The 13,426-nt window shown below is 41.5% G+C and overlaps 1 protein-coding gene across 3 annotated transcripts in view; it reads right to left on the bottom strand.

Annotated features, from left to right (window-relative positions):
- Window positions 1-225: 225 nt before the first annotated feature.
- Lrrc28 (leucine rich repeat containing 28) overlaps window positions 226-13,426 on the bottom strand; it is a 118,234-nt gene continuing 105,033 nt past the window's right edge. For all 3 annotated transcript variants that reach the window (XM_005381627.2, XM_013512542.1, XM_005381628.2), the window contains one exon: window positions 226-528. In XM_005381627.2, the coding sequence (XP_005381684.1) occupies window positions 456-528 (73 nt within the window). In that variant the 3' untranslated portion in view covers window positions 226-455. The remainder of the gene's footprint in view (window positions 529-13,426) is intronic.

Here is a 13,426-nt window from a genome sequence, read left to right as displayed (position 1 = left end):
AAACCAGGGAGAGCAAGCTCTCCAGGAAATAATTCTCTGGGGAAAGAAGGAGAAGAGAAATATCACCGGAGGTATGTTGTTCAGAAGTTAATGTGGGTATATTATCAAATTGTAGTTCTTCAGGGAACTGCAACTTGCTTTAAATTAGATGTGGGAAGGCTTATCAAACTGAACAGTTTATGTATGAGACACACATAAAAGAAAAACACAGAAGACAAAATGTCCTTAGTTTGGGGGGAGGATGTATTCTGACTCGTGAGGAGGGTGAAGGCATTTCGGCTGTGACGCCCGATCACACTTCCAGAGAGCTCTTGCGGCCCCGTGTTGCACGGGACAGGATGGAAGCGCCTATTCCAGCCCGCAGGACTCTCCCGCCTGGCGCACGCAGCGCCTGACACGCAGGGAGGTGGCCGCAGCAGCAAGCTGGCAGCACTCCTGAGGCTCATGAGTGTTTATCAACTCAGCAGGTCGAAAGTCTGCAGACACTGGGTGGAGCAGCAGTAAGCCACAAAACTAACTGTTGTCCTCCTGCAAGGGGAGAGAGAAGACAGAACACTTTATTAGCTCAAGGTCAAGCCTGTGAGGCTGTGCTCGGTGGTGTAACTCAGTGTGAAAGCCCTGGGTTCACTTCCCAGTACCCCCACCTCCTCAAAAAATCAAGTCTCTGGATTTCTTTCAGTGGAGACTTTCTTTGTTAAAATTAGTGGTAGGTGTGGTTAGCAGACCACACTACAGAAATGTAAATTTCCTTTTCAGACTGACATGCTCACCAGAATGAGGCGTGCCTGTGGCTGCATATGTGCTCACTTTGTTAGTGGTGTTCGGGTGACATCCTACCCCTAACATAGCTGCGAGGGAAAAAAAAGCTTTTTCCAAATCCTATTCTGAATTCTGCTTAGTAGAACCCACTGTACAATCAAAGAATCTGAAGTACATTATACAAATCGTAAACAGAAAGTGTCACCAATTTAGCTAGAACACATATATACTACAGACCTTCAACAACATAATTTTACAAAATTTATTCTACAAATGTATTTGCATAGACTGTTTCTGAAAATAATTTCAGAATATGATAATACAGTTCAAGGATCTCCCTGCAGAAGAAAACAGTGTGATCCCTTTCACACTCTGGTCTAGGGGCCTTTGCACGGCCCGTTGTGAGCAGCTCAGGGGCCTCTGATGCACCCTGGACAGCTCCAGCCTTTGGATGCCTTGGCATCCTACCAGGAGTGCATCCACGGAGGGGAGAATAATCTACTAATGTGTTCTATTTTCCCACCACTTAATCCCGTCTCTGGCTTTCTCCAGGAAGGTGACTTCTATAGGCTCTACCCCAGAAGCCGCCTGTTGCTGGCTGGTAACGCGCTGTGGAGTCATGATTATTCAAAGTATCACACTGGATGCCAACGGGCAGCTAGGCACTGGGACAGAGAGCAGCTGGGGACACTAAAAGGTTGTGGCATCATGGTGAACTCAAAGTCTATGACTATGCTGAAGAGACCTGAGAGGAACAGAAAGAGAGAAAGAAAAACAGAGAGAGGGAGTATAATGGCTTATGTCTAGATGTCCCCCTAAAACCTCATGTGGGCATAGGTGGGGTTTTTCTAAGGTGGCTGGATCTAGAGAATATCGTGCTGGGATTAAGGGTGTGTGGTTACTAAATCAGCCCACTGACTGGTTTGGCATAGCTCTGGGTAGGATTAAGGGTGCCCCACCCTGGGTGTGAGTGCCACCTGCCCTAAGGATAAGATGTAAGGGACAGAAAGAGGTTCTTGATTGTCGTTCACTGCTTGATGCTCACTTGTAGCTTGCTGACTGCCACGAACTGTTTCTCCTTTGCGATGCCCCTCTGCTACTCCACCCTGCCTTGGAGCCAGACAGCTGTGAACTGAAACCTCTACAAACTGTGAGATGAAATAAACCTCTCCTCCTTTAACTTTGGGAGTCGGGCATTTTGTTTCAGCAACACAAAAAATAACTAGAAAGAAAAAAAAAGACAAGAAGGGAGCAAGCAAGCTAGCTTAGTGCTCTGAAATCTCAAGGCATGTGAGATCTGAAAGTTTCTACGTTGTTTTTAAAGGAATTATTTTACAAGGCTTTGAAGGACATGACTTGGGCCTGAATAAAGAGGTTGCAGAATTACATGCCAAGTAATTTCATGCGAAGTCCGTGGAAATAAGCTAAAAGTTCTGGTGGGGAAGGAAGGAATAGGAACTTGAGATGGGAGCCCTTGGACAGACACCAAACTAAGAACCCTGAGCTGCTGACATCTCTGAACATTTCTTCACATCAGAAACAGTCATTTCTACCTTATAAGAAAACTAGCATTCCCTTACATAAAATATTTCAATGGCTTTATGTGGGGATGGCTACCTAAAAAGGAAGGACCCACCATCACCAATACTCACTGTCTCTAGGGCCATGGAGAGTAAGACTGCAGCACAATCCAGGATCGTTGCCAAATTTGCTCCCAAAAGAGATAATGTTCACATTGATGAGTCATAGGAACTTGCCAGATTGTATCAGCAAGAAGTTAGAGAGAAATGTAACCAATGAGAGCAAACGGAATGTTGGATCAGGACAATGAGGGTACTTCTCCTAGGCCTGAGGATGTGCTGTGCTGCTCTAGCACTTAGGAATGGATAACAGAGGCTGTGACTCAGGGGGGTCTAAAGCCCATGAGAGGAGATGCTAAGAACTCCCTCTGCCCACTTTAGAAGGAGCATAGCAAAGGCTGAGAGAAATGGAAACACTGTAGCATAATGAACCTAAGGTAAGCAGAAGGACAGAAAGACAAAATGAAATGAAAGACAGCAATGAAATTAAAAACATCACTAGGATTGAGATGGCTACAACTAGCAAGTCTTTAGCAAGACCAACAAAGATAAAAAAAAGACACAAATTAATACTGGAGATGAACTATAGATCCTGAAGCTATTAGAAAGATATAAAGGAATCATATAATAATTTTACAGTCATAAATTTGTCAACAGAGAAGAAATAGACTAATTTCTTAGAAAACACAAACTACCAAAACTCAACCTTAAAATAAATTGAACGGCTAACTCAATAGACCTATAACCATTAAAGAAATTCACTTATAATTTAAAAAAAGGAAAAGGGAAAGAAATTGCCATTCCGAAATCATTTCACTGAAGAATCTTAATAAACATTTAAAGAAGAATCAAAAGGAATTTTTTATACAATCTCCTTTAGAAAATTGAAGAAGAGGTACACGCTTCAACTCATTTTAGGAGACCGGTATTACCCTGATTCCAAAATCAGAAAAGAACAGAAAAACAGAAAAGTACAGGCCAGTATCTTTCATGTGTATAAATGAAAGAATACGCAATAAAGTATAAACAAATTAAATATAGAAAAGTATAAAAAGAATTATACATCATGATCAAGTGAGAATCTTTCCATGGTGTGTAAGGCTGGTTCAGTATTTCACAACCAGTAACAGGTTAATGAAGAAAAATACGATCATATCAAAGGGCTCAGAAAAAAACACATGACCAAATACAACTTTCATTCATGATAAAAACTCTGAGCAAACTATAAATAGAGATCTGCCTCAATTTGATAAAGAGAACATATTTTCTTTTTCTTTTTCTTTTTTTTTTTTTTGGTACTGGGAATCGAACTCAGGACGTTGTGCTTGCCAGGCAGGTACAATGCCACTGAGCTATACCCTCAGTGAGAACATATTTTAAAACCTTCTAGTAACATTCTAGTTAGTAGTGAAAGGCTGAATGTTTTCCCACAGAGACTAGGAAAAAGGAAAGATTGCCCACCCTCACAACCCTAATCAGCATAGTGTAGGACGAGAAGTTCCAATCACTGTGAGAAGGCAAAAGAAAGAAATCGAAGGCACACAGATCTCAAGGGAAAAAATAAAACGACCTGGAGATGGCATGACATGCTGAAAATCTCAAGGGATCTACTAAATAATACTCCTAGAACTAGTAAGTGAGTTACAGCATACAAGATAAAAATACAAAAACAAACCACATTTCCATAGACTAACAGTGAATACATGGAAATTTAAAGAATAAATATATATACTTTATGACCACAAATAAAGTAAAATATTTTGTATAAACAAAACACTTAAGGATCTGTATGCTGACAATTACAAGTCACTGGTAAATGAAAGAAAAGGAGACCCGCACAAGGTGAGCGACATACTCCACTCATGGCTTAAAAACTCAACCTATTAAGATGTCTCTTCTCTCCGATCAATGTGTAGGCTAAATGCAATTCTTACAAATAAATCCCAAAAGTTTTTTATGAGACAAAAATAAACTTATTCCAAAATTTAATGAAGAAGTACACTCGAGAATACCTAAAACAACCTTTAAAGGGAAGAATGCAGTAGAAGTAGCACTATCAGAAACCAAGGTCTATTATTTAGCTATCAAGAGACTTTGATACTGGCTGAGAAAGAGAGACAGATCAGCTAAACAGAGCAGAGACCCACAGCAGCTTCGTGACCTTGGAACAGGTAAAGGTTTCGTGGGGCACAAAATTTTTTATGAAGTTAAGATGGATAAATTTGACTTGATTAAAATGAAAAACTGGCTTTCAAATGACACCTTTCAAAAAGGTCAAAAGGCCAGAACAATTTTTTAAAAAGTATTTTTTTCCTGGTGTTCTAGGGATTGAACCAGGGCCTCACACATGCTAGCCAAGTGCTCTACCATTGAGCTACACCCCCAGTCCTTCCAAAAATTTTTATTTTGAGTCAGGGTCTTGTTAAGTTGCCCTCAGCCAGCCTCAAGCTTGCAAAGCCACCTGAGCGGCTGTGATTATGGACATGTGCTGCCACACCTGGCTTGACATTTTTTTCTTAATTTTAGAAATTATATACATTTTCACTTGTTCATTCCCCTTTTTACAAAGCTAAAGTTGGTTACAACCTGAGTTCAGGTAATTTTTATGTCCTTTATGATTTCAATCACAATTGAAATGAATTTCAGCCAGAAAATGATCTTAAATAGCTAATTCATTTTGGGGGATTAGCTTGCAAAATGTAACTCTCTCTGTGTTTGAGTCTTTTTTAAAAAGTTAATTCTGGGGGCTGGGGATTTAGCTCAGCGGCACAGAGCCTGCCTGGCAAGCGTGAGGTCGTGAGTTCGATTCCTGGTACCAGAAAAAAAAAAACAAAAAAAAATCAACCAAACAAAAAATAAATAAATAAATAAATAAATAATAAAAAGGTAATTCTGCAAACCACTCCTAGAAGGGATATATTTACTACAACCATGAAGCTTTATTTTTTGTTTTTAAAGCAAAGCTTCTAAGCAAAAGAAACCAAGTCCACAAAGATGCGGGATTTATTCTCACTGGGGTAAGCAACCCTAAGGTGTCCTCTCTGTGCTGCGAAGGGATCCCAGGCTGGTACTGTCTTGCTTTTGGGAGACTCACCTAGTGACAGATTGCACTTGCTTGTTGTTACAACAACCCTATCAAATCTTGCCTTAAGAAAGGAAGCCGGGCATGGTGGCACACGCCTATAATGCCAGCGCTTGGGAGGCTGAGGCAGGAGGACTGTTGCAGAGTTCAAGACCAGCCTGGGCTACAAAGTGAGCTCAAGACCAGCCTGAACTAGAAAGTGAGACCCTGTCTCAAAAGGACAAAAAAAAAACCAAAAAAACAAAAAACGAATTTGTGGGCTGGGGATGTAGCTTAGCGGCACAAGCTCCTGAGTTCAATTCCCAGTACCAAAAAAAGAAAGAATTTGTGTCAGTGAAGTCCTTTAAAATTTACAGCCAAGGCACCAGACACCTAAAATTTTGGGGGAGGAGCTTTGAGCTAAGCAATAAGCTCTCCAGTGAAGAAAAAGATGCTGATAAATTCTACAAAGAGCACCAGACAGTATGCTTGTGGCTTCAGAATCTCTGAGCATATTTACAGGCAAGGCAGAAGAAAGAGCATTTGAGCTTGGTTTTAAAATACAGAAATACTATCACTCCTTAAAAGAACAAATCACAATGCTGTTGGCACATATTGGAGCCCACAAATATCATAAGAAATGTGGAATTTCTTCCTGCAAATGTGTTTCATGATTAAAAATAAAAAGCATATCTTTGACTCATACAGAAATGGGAGCCAAAAGAAAAATAATATTTATAAGGCAGAGCTGATCAGATGAAATCCTGAGTCTGTGTGCATATTAACTTATGAAAGAGGCATCTGATATAACATGCTGTATCTGATGGTTACATTTACGTCCACAGTGACTTTCTCATAGAGAGATTCTTTGTGTAGAATCAGACGCTCAGATGTGATGTATGTGCTGCTTTATCTGCCTCTGCCCCAAACTCTGGGAATGAAATATATATGGGAAAAGAATTAAGTGATTTGGTTACAGCAAAATTCCCAGTACTCAATGCAAAGCAGGGCATAGCAGATGGTCAATACCTGATTTCTGAATGATTTAATAAAGATGAAATAGTTAAGAATAACTTACTTAAATTTGCTGAAGAATATTTTACTTGTGGTAACAGCAGAAGTCACCTTAAGAGGGTGTCAACTGAATAGGCTACTGCTAGAAGAAAAATACAAACTTCTCAAATGAATATGGAAATAATTTCAGTATTACTGATAATATTTGGTTTCATATTAGAAAGTAATAGGCACAAAAAAATAAGGCTAAGGAAATCTGAAGCATTTCATAACTAAATCAGATAAGAACTATGTAGAAGAGGTCATTAAAAAATAAGCCACTAGTGGGGTGGGAGAAGGGAATATTACATTGTTCTGAAAGATGAAAGGAAACCGTAAGACCAAGGCAGTTTTGTGTGGCCTCTAACACACGGTCCTCTCCCCTCATGTACAACAATTACCCAGACATCAGAGACCTCATGGAATCACTCTGGCTCAGAAGACCAAGAACTCCTGAAAGAACCAGGCTATGTAAACCCAAGCTTGGGTCTGCCTGGAGCCCACAGAGACTTATCCTACCACAGCACCCTGCCTCAGCGGATGCGCAGAGCATTTCTGCAGACTGGGCAAACTGAGAGAATATGTTCTTCTGAGCTGCTTGGAAGGACTTGAAAGTATTTCCTATAAGAGATCACAGGTCTAGTCTACTAATGTTTTAATAACTAAAAATATTTTTGATTTTTCAATCAATAGGAGTTTGTTGCAAATATTCAACACTTCTTGAAGGAGAACACTGTTATTTTGCTGTGTGAGTCTTTCACATATAAAATTACTCAAATTTTTGATAAAATTACTCATATAAAATTAATCAAATGAGTATGTGCACATATGTATGTGTGCACTTACATATATTCACACATGTACACATAGATGTTCTTGCCCATAATTGACAAAAATAAGGTCACATTATACACGCATTTATGTGGCTGTTTAAAAATGTTTTTAATTAATCAAAAATGTTTTTCTATAATAATCTTCCCTTTTCTTTTTCACCCTGTAAAGATTTTAGGCAAAGCACTCTTAAAAAATCCTCTCAAAACATATATATTTTTCAAATTTTATTTTGTAGACTCCTCACGAAACACATAGAATTGAAAAATCAAGTCCCTCCCCAGCTGTGGTGTGTATGTGATTTGTCCTCTAGAGCTTTGCATGCAGAAGCTTGGTCCCAGTGTGGCAGCAGAACATGAGGCTGCACTTCAGGAGTGGATTAATGCCATCCCATGTGAGGAAGTGAGATCTGGCAGAAGGCGATTACTTCCAACAGAAGGGGGTTGTTGTAAAGGTGCAAGCCAGACCTTCCTAATCTCCTGGTTCTTGGCTCACATGGGATCTCTTCCACATGTCCTCCCAGCTCTGGAAGCCTTATGTCATTAGGACCTTACTACAGCCAAGTAGATACCATGGCCATGCTCTTGAATTTCCAGAACTGTGAGTTGAATAAACCTCTTTCTGTTATAGAGTACTTAGCATTGGGTATTTTGTTATAGAAACACAAAACAGACTAAGACACCTCCCTACCTGACAACCTCATAATTTTAGAGTCCTCTCTTCTAAGCTAACCATAGTGAAGAGCTAGATCTATGTTCTTTCAAGTTTTTTACTGCATGCACTGAAAAAAATATATAGATATACACACATATATTTCAAAAGTTTCTTGTTTGCATTGTTAAAGGATATTTAATTTTTCATTTATGGCTATTATTTCAAAACTTCTTCATGATATATAGAGATCCAATTAGCAGCAAACTGTATGGTAGCTAAAATAAAGATGTGGAGCCAGATGGGTAGAATTCAAATCCCAGCTCTGCTATGAGATCTTGGCCCAGTTTCCAACCTTCATGTACCTCAGTTTCTCCTGTAAAATTGGGATTATAATTGGGTTAGACCATATGGACGTTCTGAGGCATAGGAGTCAATCCAGCAATACTATCTGTCATACAGAATTAAGAGAAGTAACAGCCCAACTTCCAAGCTAGGTCTCTTGACTCCTTGGACTGGTGACATCCTTCAGTGACTGTCAGGGCTCAACTACATGGAAGCAGAGATGTCACCAAGACAAAACCCAAATGCATACCACAGTATCTGTCATAGCAAAAATTTCCCCCAAGAATATGGGAAGCCCCATTGGGACTCTGCAGCATCTGCAGCTGCTATCTACAAATATGCGGGTGATTTAAGTAAGACCTTTAAGATGCCCGTGACAGTCAATTTTATGTGTCAACTTGGCTAGGCTGTGCTGCCCAACTGTTTAGTCAAATACCAGTCTGGATGCTGCTGTGAAGGACTTTTTTTTCATTTGTGTCTAATATCTAAACCAGTAGACTTTGAGGAAGACAGGTTATCCTCCCTAACATGGTGGGCCTCATCTAACCAGTAGAAGGTCCTCACAGGAAAGGCGTGTGAGGCATTCTCTCCAACACTATAGCACAGAAACCTTGCCTCAGTCTCTAGTCAATATCCTGCAGAATTATGGCTTAATGCTGCAACAGCAATTCTTACCTGAATTTCTACACTGCCAGTCTGCCCTACAGGTGTGAACTTGCCAACCCGTGGGATCATAGGAGCCATTTCCGAAAAATCAATTCGTGCTTCCCTCTTTCTCTCAGTATGAAAGGAAGCTAAGAGATTTTGCTACTGGAAAGCAGGGTGCTGCTGTAATGAACACTCAGGAAATGGGAAGTGGCTCTGAGATTGGCCAACAGGTGGCAGGTGGAAGAATTCTGAGGCACCTGATAAAAAAGCCTGTATCGCCCAAGGCGAATGTAGATGGAAATGAAGAAGAATCAGGTGAGAAATCACAAAGGAAATTGGGGAGCTGCAGAAAAACATTGCCATTGTCACAGAGAACACACATTGTCATGAACAGAATGTGGCTCGAAATAGGAATGTTAGCAATGCTGCAAGCAAGGTCTCCGGTGGGAACAAGGACCATGTGCCGGAAGGGGAGAGGAGGTAATTGTGTAAGTGACAATGCACACATTGAGCTGAGGAGATTCCTAAGCCCAGTGCTGAAGGCATGGCCTGGTTTGTTCTTGCTGCTTATAGTAAAATACAAGAAGAGAGAGACACACTGAGCAAAGTATTAAGCAAAAGGGACCCAGAACTGAAAGATTTGCAAAATTCTTAACATTTCATGCTTTAAATTGAGAAAGAATACTTGGGAGAGAATACCGAGGGCAAGGCTGAGCAGCCATCTGTAGAGACTAGGTGAGTGCCTAGTGGATTCAGTCCATCATTTTAGCAAAAATACCCCTCGCGCGGTCTGAACAGGACAGAGATGGGATGAGATGCAGAAAGGCCTTCAGACTTCTGGCATTCTTTAGGTAGGAGTGGACCAATGGAGCTACCCAGGCTCAGACATCAAGTACCCTAGAGAAAAGGGGAGAAGGAACCTGAGGCTGGGCCTAGCTCCTGAATACCAGAGCACAGGGCAATATCCTTGGCTCCCAGAGCATGTGGTTTCTGTGGGTTAAGCCACCCAGTTTATGGTATTTTGCTACGGTGGCCTGAGCTGACTTACAGGGGCCTTACCTGGAAGCTGTCCTTGTACAGGAGTGGGACCTAATCAAGTGTGACTGGTGTCCTTACAAAAGCAGGACACCTGGACAGTAAGCCATGGGCAGAGGAAAGATGATGTGACACAACACAGGGAGGAAACAGCCCCACAAGACACAGAGAGGCCTCGAACAGGCCCTCCCTCCGAAGAAACCGGCCCTGCTAATACTGGTTTCAGACTTCCAGCATCCAGAACTGTGAAAATAATTCTCTGTGTCACTTAGCTTGTGGCACTTTGTTGCGGTATACCTAGCCAACTACTGCAGTGCTTCTGGAAAGCACCGGGTAGCCTGACTTCCTACTGGGAAATGCAGAGCTCTGGAGATCCACGTATGTAGGAGAAAAGCCAGGGCCACGTTGTTGTGCTAACAAATTGTACTTTAAATTGAAGTCGCTCATCTTAATAAACAATTTGTGAATGGAAATTTGTTATGGCTCTAGGATCAAACTCATGAATTTACAAGCCGTTCTTCCCCGGTACATATAACATATTTCAGATTTGGGTATTTATTGTTTATGTAAAATACTGTAATTTCTTCTACATCACCCTGTATTAAATTTAGGATCAAACTAACACTTCCATGGAACTTGATATTTTAGAAGGATATTCAATATGTTCTCTTTTAAAATAATGCCAGATGTCCACATGAATTTAGATACTAGCTGATACAATGTATTATTTTGTGACAAGCAATGCAAATGGAACTGAACAAATTAGAAAACTACTCAGTAATATTAGCAAGGCTTGTTAGAGTATATGATATGAAAGATATTGTCTTTATTTTCTTAGTAATAAAGTACTAGAGAGTCAAGTGCTTGGGTTTCAGTTACAAAAGAAAGTAGTTTAAAGAATGTGGTAGGAAACTGAAGTCAATGCTTTTAGTTCAGTCTCCATGGCAACAGGGGAAGGAGCATAGTCTGGTGGATGAAATGAAAGCCATGAACTCTCAGCTTCAGACCCTAGCATTAACTCCCCACAGAAAGTCACATCTATGTCTTGGCATTTCATCTCTGCCTTAAACACAGCACTCTGCCTCCCCTCCGCAAAAGGGCAAACTTAGTACTTACTCACTTAACTTGTATTTATGCTCTGAAACAATATGAGCTTATTCACACTGACTTGGTAGCACAGGAATGCATAGCAGTAAATGGAAAATGGAAATGCTGATTAAGTGGCCCACATTTCCTATAAAGTAGCCCAACAGGACTTCATCTGAAGGATTTACTTTATTTTCATAAATCAATTACTATGATAAAAAGAAAGATCGTTTTCGAAAACAGGCTTTAGAAATTGATAGGCTATTGAGCATTCTGACTTATCATCTTATTTTTCATGTTTGCAGTGAGGAAATGTCTTCAGTAGGAAATTGTACAATCACAAGGTGTGAGGACTTTTATTGCAGTTTAATGAACTAGTCAAGACTTTCCGATCATGACCTTAATATGAAGATCATCTTCTAAAAGCAACACAACAAAAATAAGAAACAGTCTCTAAACTATCAAAATAGTTAGCATATATGAGGATAGCGGTACTAGTTCTCATCTTAGTATTTATCACACCTCACTGGGCTCCCCCCGTGGGAGACCTCACGGAAGCCTCAGTGACTGAAGTAGATCTTATCAGTTGATAACACATGAAGCTCAGGAATGTTCAGGAATTTGTCCCAGGTCTCTCAGTGCAGGAGTCAAAAACAAAGCCTGTGCCCTTGGTCACTAGCGTACTGACCCTCCCAATGCATCTATTTCATTTGTTAGTTTTGCACAAGTCATAATATCCTTGGAAACCAACTCAGTCCTTTTTATTCTAACATAAATGCAATTCCATCAGCTTTGGTTACCTGATCACCTAAGATCTGAAGCAGTATAATTAGGTTTTGTTCCATGGTTCTTGCTTCATAACTCCCTCCCACAAGATGGATCACAGACATTCTAACCTTCTCCTGCTTTTCTTTCTTGGACCTGGCCATAAATTGATGACTTTGTCCGGCAGTAGGTCCTGTTTACACAGTGGTCCTGCCAACGTCCCAGCGGGGAGGACAACTGCACAGAATAAGCCCAGGAAGAGAGCTACAGCCAACAGGACTTGCTGGGGATCCCCTCAGCCTACTGGCAATCACATCTATGTAATGAAATCTTCATAAAACCCCAAAAGGACAGAGTTTAGAGAGCTTCTGCGAAGCCGAAGCATGGAGGTTCCAGAGGGCGGTGCCCCAGAATGAGCATGTGTGCTCCAAAGCCCCTCTCATACTGCCTCCTGAGCTTCATCCCGTCCGTATCCTTTGTAATGTCCTTTATAATAAACCGATTAAAGTCTTTCTCTGGGTTCTGACAGCAACTCAGGCAAATTAATTGAGCCAAGAAGGAGGCTGTGAGAACCCCAATTTACATTGCTTAGATAGAAGCACAGGTAATACAATCTGGGGCTTGCAATTGGCATCTAAAGTGTGTTGGGGGGGCGGCCTAGGGGCCTGTGACAATTATCCTGAAGTGTCAACTTCATTGGATGAAGAAACACCTAACAGATTAATAAAGCAAGCTCCTGGGTATGTGGGGGTGGTCGTGAACACCTGGCCTGTGCCCCCTTCCTCTCTGGGGCTGTTTCCCTGCTCTGCCGTGAACTGAGCAGTTTTGCCCCTCTGCCACGAGATTCCTGCCTTGGAGCCTACCTGCCATGGACTGAATCCCCTGAAACTGTGATCTAAATTAAACCTTTCTTCCTTTAAATTGTGGATACTGAGCGTTGTGTTTTAGTGACAGGAAAGCTGACTACTACAGGGCCTGATCTAGGGTCTGATACTATCTCTAGGTAGAAAGTGTCAGAACAGAACTGGATCAGAGTATACCCACTGGTGTGCTGCAGAACTAACGACTTGCCTGGGGTGCGGAAGAAACCCTTGCTCATATGCCACAAGTGATTTGCATGGTGAATGTACACTAAGCGAACAGTCTGAGTTTGAGTATGGGGTCGGTTTGTTTTTCCCAGCAAATCAGAAAGGTTCAGTGAGGCTCTCTAAGCAGGAAACATTAAAAAGCTCAGGAAGTTGAAATGGGAACCGAAAGCACACCAAATAGGATTATCCAGAGCAAGAAAAAGATAAACATAGTTGTTGGAGGAAGCAGGTCGAGAGACAGAAAAGGCAATTCCTTGTGCTGAGTATGTTATGTGCCAGGTGTCCACCCTCTTCATTGGCTGTCACCGTGGCCCTGCTGCGTGGGCTGCCCTGTCCCCTTTTCCAGGCTCAGAGGAGCTCAGCAGTCTGCTCAAGCTCTCACAGCAGAAGAGCTGGGCTGGCTGGATGCAAAGGGCGTGCTCTGCACACTGTACCACACGGCCCATCGTGCACGCACTAGGAAATGAAATGAAGGAAGGGGGCGCGGTGTAGTTCAGTGGGGCCCTGGGTTTGATCCCAGCACC

Source organism: Chinchilla lanigera, unplaced genomic scaffold (assembly GCF_000276665.1).
Source record: "Chinchilla lanigera isolate Chin_1 unplaced genomic scaffold, ChiLan1.0 scaffold00015, whole genome shotgun sequence".
Taxonomy (NCBI): Eukaryota; Metazoa; Chordata; class Mammalia; order Rodentia; family Chinchillidae; genus Chinchilla; species Chinchilla lanigera.
This window is presented reverse-complemented; position numbering and strand designations above follow the sequence as displayed.